Source organism: Ascidiella aspersa, chromosome 6 (assembly GCF_963924565.1).
Source record: "Ascidiella aspersa chromosome 6, kaAscAspe10.2, whole genome shotgun sequence".
In the NCBI taxonomy this organism is placed as follows: Eukaryota; Metazoa; Chordata; class Ascidiacea; order Phlebobranchia; family Ascidiidae; genus Ascidiella; species Ascidiella aspersa.
The window spans coordinates 12,435,238-12,451,488 of NC_139452.1; the positions used below are offsets into that span (position 1 = coordinate 12,435,238).

General features: G+C 37.7%; 1 protein-coding gene across 1 annotated transcript in view; it reads right to left on the minus strand.

Moving 5' to 3' along the window:
• Positions 1-154: 154 nt before the first annotated feature.
• Positions 155-16,251, minus strand: part of LOC146139912 (rho GTPase-activating protein 5-like) — a 31,866-nt gene continuing 15,769 nt past the window's right edge. The window contains exons 21-28 of the mRNA XM_083391713.1: positions 15,439-15,650; positions 14,802-15,021; positions 14,315-14,464; positions 11,095-11,281; positions 9,064-9,141; positions 5,021-5,158; positions 4,201-4,306; positions 155-1,754 (exon numbers count right to left, since the gene is read on the minus strand). Coding sequence (XP_083247839.1) covers positions 1,571-1,754; positions 4,201-4,306; positions 5,021-5,158; positions 9,064-9,141; positions 11,095-11,281; positions 14,315-14,464; positions 14,802-15,021; positions 15,439-15,650 — 1,275 coding nt within the window. The 3' untranslated portion in view covers positions 155-1,570. The remainder of the gene's footprint in view (positions 1,755-4,200; positions 4,307-5,020; positions 5,159-9,063; positions 9,142-11,094; positions 11,282-14,314; positions 14,465-14,801; positions 15,022-15,438; positions 15,651-16,251) is intronic.

Here is a 16,251-nt window from a genome sequence, read left to right on the forward strand (position 1 = left end):
TTTTAATGATTTGCAAAGTTGTTCGCGTGTTACAAAAAATGATGTGTTGTCCTCAACAAAGTAATGATAAAGGGCGGAAGTTAACTGCTGTAGCCTTTCAAGAGCTTTGAAGTCTAAAACAGTTTAACAAAAGCATTGCTACTTAATTTGCATGTTTTATTTATTCCGACGTTAGTGCGAATGGCAAAAATAGGAACAGCAGAAGCGGGAGAGAAGAAAACAGAAGCGACAAACGAAAGTGGCAAAAGTAAATCTACGATCGATTCAGCTGAAAAAAAAATTGCACAAAGCGTAAATTTTCGAATACCGCTAGAAGTCGCGCCGCTACCGTTTTAGGTAAAACTAATCTGAAAGGCTAATAATTATGCCAATGAAGATCGGAGATGCAGCCTTGCTTGAACAACTATCGCAAGAAAACTCCATGCTGAAATAGGTCGTTTAAGCGGCTAAATGTCTAACTAGCGGCTTAAGGTTCATGTCGTGACCGCATTAATGAAAACGTTTGTTTTGAAACACGTGTTGTCACTTGGAAGGGTGTAAAAGGCGCCTGGTGAACCGCCATTCTTGGCAAAGCTAGGCAACAATGCCATTCATACTCAACGCGGCATGAATAACAAAATGAAGCAAAAAAACGAAATTGATTTTACCACATCAGCTGCATTCTTACAAATTCGGCCAAAGCGGCTCGTTGAAAAAACAGAAAAAATGGCGTTATGCTAACGGTGTGAGTTGTATTGAATATTATTGGAGCCACGTTAGCAGTGCGATATCGTCGAAAATTAACAACAGATGATATGTTTGGTCCCGCAAGATGGAAAATGCAGTAATTTAACAGGCTTGTTTTTTTCTTGGAAAACAGAATGATAACGGCATTTTTAATACTTTAAATTGGTTATAGAAACATCAAGAAATATCTCAAACGTTACCATAATACATTTTCGTTGCTACAAATCGGAATTGATTTCATAATAAGGACTGCGCCGAAAGGAAGAAATAAATATTGGCCGAGACATATCTTTAGCAAAACGGAATGACAAAACATGGTATGATTATAAATGCAGAATTCAGTTTACAGAACGAAACAGAACTTAAAAGCTTAACGTAAAAAAAACAGTATTGAACGCATCAAACTCTTTGGTATCAGATAAAAGTTTTCAAATGGCGTTGAAATCACACGCCGTCGCGGTAAAATAGAGCAATTAAGGAGAACACACACACACACGACAGCAGCCAATCGTCGGCGAACTGTTGCGAAAAGGTTTCAATCTCGAAAAGATTCGGACAGCAAGTAAGGACCGCGGCCCACATACCGCACACACACACACACACACACACGAGCACCTTCGTTATTGCTAAACATTCAACCGAAAAAGAAAGCGCGAAAACTCGCGAAACAGCGCGAACGTACTTCGCCGCCGTTTTTACGAAAAGGTACAGAAAAGCGCGGGCGCCTCACAAATCCGCCCCGCTGCTGTGAGGCAGCGCACTTCGTACCCTGTTGAAACATCTGAAAGACGCGGCCGAAATAAAGAGATATTCAAACTAACAAAACAAGAAGGCTGCCGAGTGATCAGACCTCGGGCTGGCCGTAGAACATGAATGCGCACTGCTCGATGCATATGTGCAGCACGTCGCGGTGACACGTCTTGGTGATGGCGTTGGGAAGGTCGAGCTCGGGCCGGAAAAGGGTCGGCCACCAGCAGATGGCGATGTTTTCGAACGACATTTTGTTCTTGTTCTCGTTCTTGCCCACGCTGCAAACAAAGAGCCAGTTATATACGTAGTGTTACGGTCACGATATCATGGAATCGCATCCGATAACTGATGGCAAGTCATTATGTCGACACTTTGCCCGATACTAAGCTGGTATGAGTGCTAAAACGGCCCAAAATTATTGTAAACATTTATAACCTTTGCTAGCGATGTTGTGCGGCGTTTTTCTGCCTGCCAATATATTTTAGTTAAGTATAACTTTTTGGTATTTTTGCCAGGAAAACAAATGATCTTTAATTACTTGATTGTACTTTGTTTTATCGAACTGCCGTTCAAATTTCGTAGAAAATATTTGGTTTTAGGATCCGAAAAAAATATATATATAGTATCAGTAATGTCTAGTAGATGCGCCAGGCGCAGCATACCGCTTCTATCGTAGCGCCACCTTAAAATTCCGAAATATCGGATTTTGTTCGTGAATTCAGATCGCTGCATTAAGAATCGTTAACTTGTACACAAAGCGCACTTTACATAAAACGCCGTAAAGTCAAGTGTGGCAAATTAGATTAAATATCGATTGGTATATAGATGGTAAAAACCCCATATCATAGAGTGACGCCAGTATGACACAATATTTCCATAATATTTACGGTCAATCGAGGGTACATATTTAGCCGATTGCAAAAACCTTCGAAACAAGCAAAAAGCACAAAAGTCGGCCAAATAAGGGCGGCGCAACGTCAGCGTCAGCGTTTGCGCATTTGGCTCTCTCGCTCTGCGTTAAAATAAACACAAACGACTTGTTTGGGTCGAAATTTATGGCCGTCGTGCAGTGAATTGGCCAAGGGGCTCTCGCGCCGCTTCGTGTTACGTCACAACGGAAACAATAGCTCGGTTGACCGGAAATCAAACTTGAAGGGCTTTGATTTGCCAGTAAGAATGGTGGTCGGAAAAAGGTGATTGAGGTCAAAAAGAGTTGACCACTGGCCAAGGACCAGGTAGAAAAGTGATAAGATTGAAATGGTTCGGGATTGGCGATCAAACTAATTCGCCACAATTGTAGGTAACCGTCACTTTCACCCCCCTCCCCGTCCTAAATACAATGTCATCGATAGATTTTTCAAATCGGCTGGAAACACAGTTGTACTGAAATTATGACTATGGGCCAATAACTAAGGGGGTGCGCCAGGCGTTTATGTTGACCATAGACAGAGGTTACAGGGGTTTTAAGCAAAAATGTTTCGATAGATGTAGAAAAAAACAATGTATTAATATTTTAATCATCCACTGATTTTGCGTGGTAGTTTCAACCACATTGTATACGCCCGGGCCACGGAGGGCTTAAAGGTCTTTGCGCATCAACACGTGTAAACCTAAAAGTGGGCAAAGCAAGTGACATGTCAAACAAGTCCGTTCTACTAATAAAAAATAAATGACATGACCTTCTTGCTCATCGCATTTCTAATAAAAAAAACATGATATGGGAATAATTACCAAAACGTTAAAATAACTTTCATACTCAGGCGAGCGAGATTCTTACTCACGAAAAACTTGCATGGTTGGTCTCGTAATATAGAATTGAAAAATGATTTGTACTGATGATGGTTTAAGTACCATTTCTAATGAACCTGCTTATCCTTGACAAGGTTTGTTGGCAAAATATAGTATAGACATGTGCACAAAAGTTTCACTAAAAACAAATAACACTAAGGTGTCAAACCCTATGTTCCGCACACCGAAAAACATTTCAATCCCCGGTTGTTAATTCTAAATAAACCATCGCGCTTGTGGATTTTATGCAGCGTAACGCATATACTGAAGGTTGCTGCTGCAAAGCGCCTGGCAAACTTAAAAGGCAGCCAAAAAACGACTTGGGTCGTTTGGATTTCTCGCCAGACGCTGGCAAACATCGCGCCAAATCGGTTCCGGTTGTCAAAATCGGTAATATGCCCCACGCAATTGGGAGGTGGAAGAAAGGACAGTTTTAACGTTGCTATTTGCGTGTGTTTGCAACGATTAAAGTGTACGTGCGAAATGTGTGTACATACATATGAAACACATGGTGAGTTTTCCGTTGAATTGAAAAATAGAAAAAAAGCATATAAAATCAAACAATTTTAATTTCGCACATAAACGCGAGATTCAAAACATGGTTTACCAACCTAGAACTATTTAGAAGAAAACACTTAGATTTTTTAATTAACCGGAATTGATTGATGTGACGTTTGTACATTTTGTTTAGAAATTCTGCGCCGAGTGTAATGCGTGAATAGAATATTTAGCAGTGTTATATTTTCGCCATTTTGACGGGCGAATTTCCATCTGTTGGTCCGAATTTACCCAGGTAGATTTATATGCGCAAACACCATTTACATGCTGATTAATATCTATGAATTCGAAGCGAAACACATTAAGGCCGTATTTCGCCGGTTGGTGGTGTACCAGTGCAAGCCCACAAAAAATATATAGGTCGTTTGGCAGACTTACCGCTGCAAATGGGTGCAGAGGAACTTGAAGGTGGCATAGTTGGAGTAGGGCAACTTGCGGACCACTCCACGGACCGAGCACAGGCGCAAAGTGCGGTCCGGCATGTCTGCGGACAAAAAAATTTCACGTGTTAGTCGAACGATTTCCACACAATATTGATAAACATGTGTATTGTGTAAATAGTATTTTGTGGAATATTTCACTTATAATACAATTGTAAAGCGTTTACGCAATGAGATATACAAGCCTTTCAGATATGAAACCATTAATGCAAGTCAAAACAAACACCAGAAACAAACAGGGCGCAACTAAAAATAGTATATACAAACACCGAGTTTGTACATAATGCAAAACCATGGGAATTACACAAAACAAAACTATATCTAATTGAGCGTATAGATGAAACTATATCTGAGTGAGCGCATCTAGATGAAAGAAAGGCCACCTTTAAGAATAAATATTTGTCAAAAAGGATATTCCCCAATTTAAAATAAAGGATATTCCCCGTTTTAAAGTGTTCAGCTCATACATGGGGAAGAAATGTGTTAAAAATATGCTAAACCGGTTGTATTTATAACGCCCAGCTTCCATTAACAAATTGTAAGATTAAAAAAACGCAATTTTCGGGAAGTAACAACATAAAAAACAGGTGGTTGGTACAACCTAACCACGTTTTCTGCCACAGCAGAAAGTTTGAAAAGCTGTGTAATCTCTCGTCGTATATATATAAATAAAGCAGCATTACTTACACATGTAGAAAAAAGTACGGTTTATTTCTGAGCAACGCACGTAATATATTATTTAGACGGGCAAAACTTACTAATGGCCTCCTCGAACTCGTCGTGCAGAGGGTAGGGGATCAACGGATCGGGCAGGTTCTTGTGACTGAAGAACCACGTCACGCATCCGGCCACCGTTGGAACCGACACCTCGGTCGCTACAAACTCGTACGAGTTGTCTGAAAGGGAAAGAAACTTGTTACCCTTGGCTCGAGATATCAATGCCGACGAACAGAGTTGTGTAGGCACGTTACGGATAAGGTCTGTTTAAGCTGCAACAAATATTCAACACAAAATATAAAAAAACAAAAAATAATGTATTTTATTCATATCGACAAAGATACTTTTTGCTGAAATCCAGTGCGGCTTTGTTTTATACGTAATAAGTAGTTTTTTTCAATTATAGATCAAACAAAAATGGAAGGTAATTATGAAAACGTGTAAGAGTGGTACCAGACAAAAAGGTATTTTGGCACTTTAATGTGAAATTCAAAATACAGCCTAGATGTGGAATACTAAGTTGTATTAGGTAGAAATGAGGGCGAAGTGCGTGCAGAATGCCAGTATTTCGTGGATTAAAAAAAATGATTGTTAAATTAGGTTTACAGGCGCATATGGCGGTCGGTCTGTGGGACTGTCGCTTTATATAACCCTGGCGGTGACAGCAAATCGATGAAACGCTGAAGGTGGTCGTCAAATGGCGCACAGACCAACGACAATCTTGAGTCTCAAACAACAACGTTAAACACACGCGTTGTTGCAATTTTGCCTGAAGATCTGACGAATATTACTGGCGTAATATGGTGAGAGTCACACCAGGAACTTTGTGTTACGCATTCACAAAGATCATCAACGTGACGTCATATCAAAAAGATGACAATGTTCATTGGTCAAAGGCGGAAAATTAGCATATGAACCAAATAAGGCGACTGATTGCCATTTGAAGTGGCCAATGTTAAGTTGCTTTGGACATTTTTAGTGCTTATTTGTCGACCGACTGTTTAAATTAAATTGCACGATAAAAATTTATCCTATTTGCAAAACAAAAGCAAGTATTTTTTTATCAAATTTTGAAAATGGTCAGCAGACAACAATTTTATTAGTACTTTCTGGTAGTCTATGACTATTAGCATTTTCTACCCATTGTTTTTATTTGTAAAATAGTCTTTTAATTAAGTGGTAACAATAATGAATGTATAGCGATTCGTTTTATTTACTTGTATTTAATCAACTAATTGCGCGTGATTCTGACAAGGCGTTGACATTATTTGGTATTTTGTCAGGTCGCCAACACACAAATATACACATACAGGTCGATATAAGATTCAACAAATAAAAACAAAATACAGAAATAGGCAGGAGTGACATATAAGACCAGCCAGATGTGCCAACGATTTGCGCACAAACACATGCACAAACACAGCCACGCGTGTGGCGTGTCCACACACAGTCATACACGCAAACAGAAAGCAACGGGATTTCCTCACGAAAAATCGCCAAGCGATCGACTTTTTCCAAGTAGGGCGCCCGAAATAGCGGAGGCGCGCGGAAGGCCAACAGAGGCGATTGTTGTAAGCGCGCGAAAAGATAGGCCACTGACTGATTGTCACAGAAACGTAGGGCGCAATATGACGATGGCGTGTTGACCGACGGTAACCTTTAGCGTCGAAACCGCGCGACTGCTTGAGACAATGAGCGAGAGGCCAACGGTAGTTAATTACCTTTTTATGACGAGAAGGCGACCGCGATTTAATCTCAGTTTTACGCGCGATCGTCAACACGTCGTCTAGTTATTTCGGCATGCTGCCTTTGCTTCGTTATATTTTTTTAACACGCGCAAATTGTTTTCCTTTCATTTTAGTAGGGAAAAGGCGGGGAAAATATTTTCTAGCTTCGAAAACAGAGGTTGCACCTGTTCTTTAAACCACAGAAAATAGTGTGGCGAATCGCAATCTTTAAACGACCCTAGGGGTAACCATTGGAAAATATCAAAAAAATTGTAAAATATTTTTCCACCTCCGCCAATACCCGCAATTAACTTGGAAGGTTTCGAAAACAAGCGATGTGTCGGCGAAATGATTTTATGTCTATGTTTTATCAGCAAGTTACACTAAACACTGGTTAATTCACCATCCAGTTACTCCAGTATTTAGGTGTCGAACTTTTTTCAAAATTTTCTTCACCCAAATACAGCTGCACCAGCCGATGTTCGGCGGGCAATCAGTTTAACGGGCTAAACGTTGACGAATTGTCGTTTCGAAGAAATCCTGTTTGTGCGACTGGCAACTAGACCAGTTCCATCCGATTACTGATAACTGTGCAAGTATTGGCCAAGCGTTATTTTTACATGACACTTGTTTAGTGCTTTCTCTTAGCGGTACAACCACAGTATGACGGTATCGCTAATAATTCACTAAAACATATCGCCGGTGAGCGCTCATGCAAGTTGAAATATTAAATGTTACTTTAATAAGTCGATAAAATAATAAGATTATTATTTTCGTTGTTTATAGTAGGATCTATGCCGGGTTGATATTTTAACGTTATCGTAAGAACCAAAAAAAACAACAAAGTATAAAATATATCTAAAACAAATTTATTTTAAAATAACACAGCATTTGCTCTAAAACAACATCACCAGTCTGCTTAAAAATACTTAAAAAAAACGGTAAGCGAAATGCAAACATAGCTAGTTAGATAAAATACCATTTTGTAAATTACTTTCGAATCCTTAAAAAAACAATGGCATAAAATGGGGCCAAACGGTGTAAAATAAAGTGTCTAGAAAAAATTTTGCCCATATTTTTATTTTAAAGTAAACAAACAATTCAACTGGTAACTTTAAAATGATGTATTAAGGATGGCTTAATATGTTATGGGCGACTATTATTTCTACTAAAACTAACTATTTTCTTTAGATTTGCCAGCCGCTGAAAAATATGTCTTTACGTTTATAATAAAAAAGTATTTTTTAGTAAAAAATGTAGTAAAATAAATTAAGGGTTGTTTGTGGCATTATAAAGCAGTGAAAGTTTTTCAAATTCGCTAAACGGTTGTTGCTAATTAATAAGTCCAACTACAAAAAACAATTGTACAACTTAAGAAGGTACTTTTTACAAGGCTATTAGCTATATTTGATCATAAATAAAACAGTAATATTGTATGGTCGGAAAACAATAAAAGTACTGTACACCAGTCATTCCGTTTGAGCGTTTTGTCTATTACTATTGTCTATAGATTTGCCAGCCGCTGAAAAATATATCTTTACGTTCATAAGAATTTTTTTTATTGGTGATAAATGTAGTAAAACAAATGAAGGGTTGTTTGCGGTATTATAAAGCAGTGAGAGTTTTTAAATTCGCTTTAAGTCTGTTGCTAAATCAACAATTCTGAATAGTCCAATTAAAAAAACAATTGTGCAACTTATAAAGGGGAACTTTTTAAATGCCTATTGTATTTGGGCAGAACAATAATGTTGTAATGTCGGAGAACAATCTATGTACGCAAGTGATTCAGTTTGGGCGTTTTGTGAGGGACGTTTCATAGAATGGTATATTTTTGCGTTTAGTCGAGCCCTGATTGCATTTGACGTACGCCGAAACTGTTCTGATGACGTATTTGTCTGGGCTAAAAAAGCCGCAGAGACAATAAACCTACCGCGGCCAACGCCGAAAATAACCAACACAAGCACAATAGTGAACCATTTTCGGCCCGCCTGTTTCAAACGGAACAAAGACAGCGCTACGCAAAACGATTGGCCTTTATTGAAGCAACACCAATTATGGATGAGACATGATCCGACAAACAGGGCCAAATGTGAGTGTTAATGCTTTCACTGGGAGATGTTTCAGTAGCCAAAGTGGTAAATGTAAACGTCAATAAACAAGATACTTCAATTACATACAGTGCTTACGAGTTGTTTAGTGGGGGCAACATGTAAAATGGATACAAAAATATTCGAACGAAAACGTATGTTTGCCTAAAATACTTCAATCAGTATGACGAAAACCTCCTGGTGCTTTGTTTAAGGTCAAAGAAACAAAGATTTTGAAAAAAATTCCCCTTAAACAAACTTGTAACTCACCTTCGTCGAATTTCCTGATGAGCATTTCTCTCTCCTTGGAGTTGGCTGGGATTCGGTAGAGGCCCTCCGTTGTGAGACCTAAAAAAAGCGTTATTTTAATGATATGCGTGGGCGATTAAGGATGGTTACAAATGTTTACTAAATCCCTAATTTGTTATTTCCAAACAGCGGTATTGTGCATGTCAGTGCTCCGCAACCTGCGTGCCGCGAGACCATGCCGTGTGGGCCGCGATGTTCCCGATGTAGATTTACTTGCTTTTCTTACAAGGGTACATTTGTCATATCATGTAGAATGAACACAAAAATTGCACTTCAAGTCCAGCATTTGGACTGCATGCATTAATCCAGATGTAACTTTAGGAACTTTTCCGTAGTTTTAAAGCCGAAGTTACGTTCGACCACTGGAAGTTAAATTTAAAAGTGTTATAACAAACAAATGCCTGATAATGGCGTGTATAAGCTATAACCAACAATGGTGTTCAAACTATTTACCAAAGAGCAAACGTAGATACCCATTCCTTAAAACCCATGAAATAGCATGGTAAATTATATTAGCAGTTTTGTCCGTTTTACGTCTAATTTTTAGCGTCTTTGGCGCGTTTATCAATGAAAAGGTCATTTTGCTCTTAATTGCTTAGAATATTTGCTTAGAATATTTTCTTATGCGGTCTTATATCGCTTGACATATAGTTTGTAGGTTTGCCGCCGAATTATTTCATCTATGTTAGTGTGCCTTAACGTGAAACAAATTTGAGGACCGCTGCTACAGGTAAAACGTGGAACATTGAGTTCCTTTTTTGTAGACCCATATTAAGGCCAAATAGCATCAAAAATCGTTCTTTTTATGCATCTTTTTGTAAACAATATCGGGGTTATCACTTATGCTTATTTTAGAAACTGGCATCTTTGTTTATATATTATAGAGAAAAATACGGATTTAGGCGAACAGAAAAAGCCGATGAGCATTGCATATCTCACGCGATCTATTTTATAGTTTTATTTTTTTAAATGTTCGTTTTTACTCGCGACTCGCAAATTGGTCAGGCATGGATCTGATGAATGTAATATAAAACAACCTAATCAGCCACATACGTCAACAACACACGACGCGCCTAATCAGCGATGGTAATTCCAACTTAATGGCCGGCATTGCGTATTTGACGCAAACACACATGCAAAGACGGCTCATATATAGCAATAGTTGATTCACGCGTCACAAATGGCGTTTGCTTGGCGTTTGTGACGTAACAACAAGTTTTGTCGGCTCCTGTCAACATTGAATATGTACATTTCTCAGTGGCAGCAAAAAACGTGCCGACTCATGCGTAACCGCAAAGTGAAAACGTCATAACCGGAAGCGATGACGCTGCCCTCCCCCAGGGCCCGTCAATCAATCATCAGGGCGAGAATCGGTTAGGCTGCACTGTTCATCTGTTATTCGCCCTCGATGTTGGTTATTTCAAGGTGGTTCGTACAAAGTCGATTCCGCGATAAAACAGTTCACCGGACTCCGGCTAATTTTAGTCTCGAAATAATACACCTTTTATTTACGGCCAATACAGTTTCTTGGCTTTGCATTATAGTTTCTGTTTGCCCAACTGAAATTGTAAATCCGCACCATTTTTTCCATGTTTAATTTTGAGGTTGTTAAAAAGGATTGGGGTTATTAAAAAGTTCTATTGCTTTATAGCAGGGCGACTTAACTAGTTTTATTAAATGTCCGAAAGCAAACGCTTTTTCAGGCCAGGGCAATTCGGTAAAATACAACTGACTCTAAAGCACAAGGCGATTTAAAGTTTCTGTCACCCAGTGGAATATTCTGTTCCTTTTTCAGTTCTTTGAAAAAATCACATAGTCGTAGCGCAAAGTAGTTTTTATATATTTAAAAAAAAACTGGAATTTGTTATTCTGGCCCACACTTGACACTTCAAAGGTGGAGTAAGCCCTGCTTTATGGTATGACAATTTTTGCATCTTGCTTCTTCAACAATAATACTGCAAGTACAGCTTGAACAATCCAATAGCCACTCACCGTTATTTTCAATAAACTTGATGCACTTTTCGACAAACAGAGGCACCATGTGGTTGAGTCCCTGGATGGTGTCGTCCAGCCGTTTGCTAAAGTAATCCGAGATCGTGTGCTTTTTGTCGATAGCAAGCGCCGGAAGAGGCCTCGCATTTTTGTTCTTGCCCTTCAAACGGATCCTCTGTTCTTTTTCCTGTAGAGTAAAAATAAAATTATTTTTAAGGTAATTATTATAAGGTTAATAAGCCTTCATCTTGCAGGAGCCTTTACACGTTATAATCAAAAGTTTAAACCCTTATTTACATTGTCATGATTTGGCGTCTAGTTTTAGTAAAGAGTTTAGTGCTCTGTGTAACAAATAAAATTATACATAACTAAATTTAAATAATTTTAACAGAATACTAGCTTGACTTTAAGTATTATCTTACATTTTAACAGCTGTGCAATAAATAATCCTGTATAATACAAATGTTTGCAGACCAAATTTATACTAAAATGATGATAAAATTTAAAGAAGTAGAACAAAATACCTAACAATATTGTTAAAAATTATTTGTCATAACAGTTTTTTTTTCATAACATGTTTCGTTTACTTTGAATATTTGCAAGGCTAAACATTTGTGTTTTGTTTGTGTATGACTGAATGCTAAGGTGTTGGTATCCTCAATGAGCTGTTTTAGATATGTCAAATTGTCTAACTTATGACCCACTTTCCTGTTGAGTGTTCAGTCTTACAAACTGCCTTCTTAATTTTTAGTATTTTTTAATCAAAAATTTTCAGGCATATTTTAGCCAGTAATTCGGTGGCACGCAACATTTACTATATGTACAACTAGTAGAAAACAAAGGATTTCCAGGTGGCATGGAGTAGCTCTCAACAAACAATGCTTAAGTTAAAAATAAAAAATAGCAGGGATTATTCAAGCTTAAATTAAGGAACAAAACAGTAAGGTTTTAATGATTGCCTTAGGGTGACATTTTAATAGATCAAACTAATAGTAGTTGAATGCCAATAAACTGCAAAAATAAATTAGAGCTAAAACAACCTGCAAATTTACATTTTTATGTCAATGGTCATGGTTATCAAAAAATGGATGTTTTTTTTTACTTTACCTGTAGGTACACATAGTTGACTAGCATTTGCATTTTCATTTCACTTGTGTCCAACATGACCGAATGTGGTGGCATTTAAGCAAGCAAGGTATTAAGCCAATCGTAAATTTTGTCGTATACACAGGCTAAGATTTAATTTAAAAACTGCAATGAAATTAATTTTGTTTTCAAATCCTATTTATTACTATTTTGCCTCATAATATAGCAAACAAATAAGACCTCTGCTCTTAAATTGAAAGTAAGCAATATTGTAAAACTAACGAATCAAATGTTGATAAGACCACACAAAACATTCATGCCTAAACTAGCTGATATAACTCTGCCTGGACTATTAATTTGCCTGCACCAATGCAGTAAACCCAAAGGCCAGTGTGCCTTGTTCATGTGGGCTGTAAACCTTTCTCACCCAGAGCTATAAATGTCACAAGAACACAGGTACCTCCTTGCGACAAAGCCAGTTATTACATTTCTATAGATTGCAACACTGTCCAGATGCCGTTGTATTGCAACTGGGTGTAGGCTCTTCGGTGATGTCACAGAAGAAAGCTGCCTTTGGTTAAGTGAAATGCATTCTTGCTGTTGGAGCTGACAGCCACAAACTGTCAGCCCATGCAGGATGTGGGTGCTTAAAAGTCACCTACACACAGTAACTGCCCACATTAAATCAGGTGCATAGCCAGACAGCTTGCACTGTTGTTGTTATGTCAGAGAATTGTGGGAATAAAGTATTATGTCAGAGGTAGTTTGAAAGACGCAAATTCGTTTTGTTTTTTCACCTGCGAAAAAACAGTTGCTAATTTGATAAGGCTCAGGACCTGGCTGTAACATAATCACTTCCTGATTTGAAACAAGCATATTATATTTCTACACTTGTTACTGACAGCTCATTGGAATCACTCCATAAATATAAGTATCTCCAAGATTGGACTGCTTCAAGCTTTAAATAACAATTAGCTAACAACTTAAATCTGAACTAAACTTGAAAAAATAATCGGAGTTAAACTTTACCATAAATCTTAATTAAATTGCAAAAAAGAAAATGAAAACAATACAGTTACCATTTTCTTTGTGTGAAGTACATTACAAGAAAACATCACTTCTAAGCAACCCTAAGAATCAAGGCAAACAAACAGAGTGTTGCTGTAATATCTGCTTAACAACCTGTCAAAAAGCACACACAACAACTTAACGCCTACTCCTTGGCAAAGCTGACAATCCTGACCTGGCCAACAACAATCCACAATGCCAGTACTGCCAGTATTTGGATACCATGGTGCTTGGATAGGAAGCAATATGTACCGACTACTTCCCAGCTAGGGTAAGCTTTGTCAAGACAGTTAATACTAGTCTGCTTTTCGAATTGGCACTGACTGGCTCTACAGCGCTCGAATCAGAGCTGCTGGCTTGATGGCGATGATGATGTCATTTTTTTAAACTGAGTCACTGACAGAACTATTGTTTGTGTTTGGGTGTTGGATGTAAACTGCGCATAACAGAATAGTGCATTTGTTGGGGTTTAAAATAACAGAAATGCAAAAATGAAGCTTATAAATAATTTAGGCTTAGAACATTGAAATACGGTTTAGGCGAAAAAGGAACAACAATGACTTTTGAATTGATTCAAAAAGACCTAGTTGATGTTTCCATGTATAATCTACATATCTTTATATATTGTAAATTACCAGCAGAAATATAATCAAACAAATTGCTGATAGTTAAAACTTACAGAACTAACAAAATCTAAACAACATCCACTTTAAAGCAACTACTTGTATTACGTTGATGTCTGTAAAACTCCAGAGCAACACTAGCGGTACATTCACCACAGACTGAAAAACACTGCAGCAATTTACATTTGGGTAAAATCAGATGACTTGTCAAATGCTACATAAGTAACCTAATGCTACACCTAATTAAACCTAAAACTATATAGTAATTAGCAGCCATCCTGAATACACCTGCTAAAAATGTGAAATGTGATTGTGACAAAGTTTGTTAATTTAACGATGAGTGTTTTATTTTAGCTGAGCAATCCGGAAAAATGATGAATTCCGATTTTTGTTAAAAAACTTGAAAAAACAAATTCGATTTAGTTTGCATATTTGTAACATACCTTGCGTTTTTCTTCCTCCTTTTGCCTTTGCTTCAAGAGCTTTTCTTCCTTGGGGGTTCGAGCACCTGCCATAACATTCATGTTTGGTGCTGAAGGACTCAAGTGAAAAAGGTCCTCGTGACTCGCTGCGTGATCTCTCTTGAAGAAGCTCTACATTCAGAAAGAATTGTATTTTTTCTAAAATAGCAACACTTAATTGCGAAGCAATTGCTATAATACAGTAAAAAAACGTTGCTAAGCAGTCAACCAAGCATGCAACTAGTTTCTAGAAAGCATACTATATCATGTCATACTATTTGCACACACATGGAAATATAAGTTGTTTGGCAAAAGACAAAACTGAAAATGTGTGTAAAATTTAAATTTCTTTTTTACCCCTCAGGCAGTAAACAGTACTGAGTTTATATGTTATGCATTTTAAATACATGTAACAATTATAAAAATGACAAGCTCAAAAACAATTTTTAAAAATAAAAGACAAACATACAGTTGCAGCCCCATCTTCAACGACTTGTTTGCCGCCCAAGCTTGAAAGTAGGTCAGCAGTTGAGTGACGGGCAGGTCGGAGCGACTGACCGGTTTGCAGATTGGTTGGGGTGGAATCGATGTCGGAGCTCTTTAGCGCCTGGCGCTTTCCATTCTTGTGGGTGCCACGGCGTGTGGAAGTAAGTCCGGAAGACCGAGGCAAAGGTGACTGTTTACCTGATCTACACAAAACATTAAACAAACGCCATCAGCTTGAAAGTTAAACCAGCATAAAGAGTAAAAAATTAGTACGAATTTTAAACACAAAAATAATGCGAAAAGTTCTATAACCGCCTAATTGTGTAAGGCAGTGGTTTTTCTAACTTTTGGAAAAAAGACATCTTTTAAAAAAACATTTTTATGGCATTTTTTTAACCATTGGAAAGTCTGTTAAACTTACGATGGCACCAAGTGATGAATAGTTCACATAAATCCTCAAATTTTTTACTCCAAAACAATTAGTATATGTGTTGTTTCTGAAAATCCTAATTAAAAGCTGAAGCTTTCACATAAAATAGGTTAGAATGCACATGTCAGGGGATAGTTAAATCTATAAACATTGATGCGCAAAATAAGTTAAAAATTTAAATCTAGAATACCCAGGAAGTGAAATCTTGACGCCATTTGTTGTTGGAGTGGTGATTGGTTTCTGTGGCGCATCAGCTGGCACGGGAAGAACCTTCTGGCCAAATCGTGTCGGGTCCAAGTGCATGCTAAGGTATTCCGTATTCACAGGTGACTTGTCGTACGCAGCTGCAGTCGGCGTCAGATCCTGCAAGCTTTCCTGGTGCATCATTTTGGCATGGCGGATCTAAGTAAGCGGGGCGTGGTGTCGGCAAGTGTGTCGGGGTGTTTTTATGTGTGTGTTTATGTTTAGTTGGCAATTACCAGCTGTGAATTTTTTGTCGTGCTGTGATTTACAGTGGATTTTTTTGAGTGATTGAAATTTTAGTTTTTGATTTTGATTTGAATCGTTGAACACATGCAGTGCTACACCAACAGCCCATTATAAATCAATCTGGCTTTGATTTTAAGAATAAACAGGATTGATATAGTTTTGACTTTTCACAAACAACACAAATGAGATGTAACATTTTAAAATGTATATCATGCAAATTATAAAAAACGATTTCTTAAAAAAACTTTTTGAAATTGAACATTTAGGTATCAAATCCCAAAAGTTGTTTTATTTGAAAGCTTACATTATTTAAATTTGCTTTACACGCAATAACATGTATGAAAGCCCAAAACCCAACTGAAAAAAGAACAAGGGTGATCAAACTATTATGCAGTTTAAAGTTTAACGGCTTTGATTTTACATACACCTGATATGCATAATTTGAAATCAAAATTTTGGTGATATTGATTCACATAAATCACACCAAATCGAAATGCAAACTAACAAGACATAT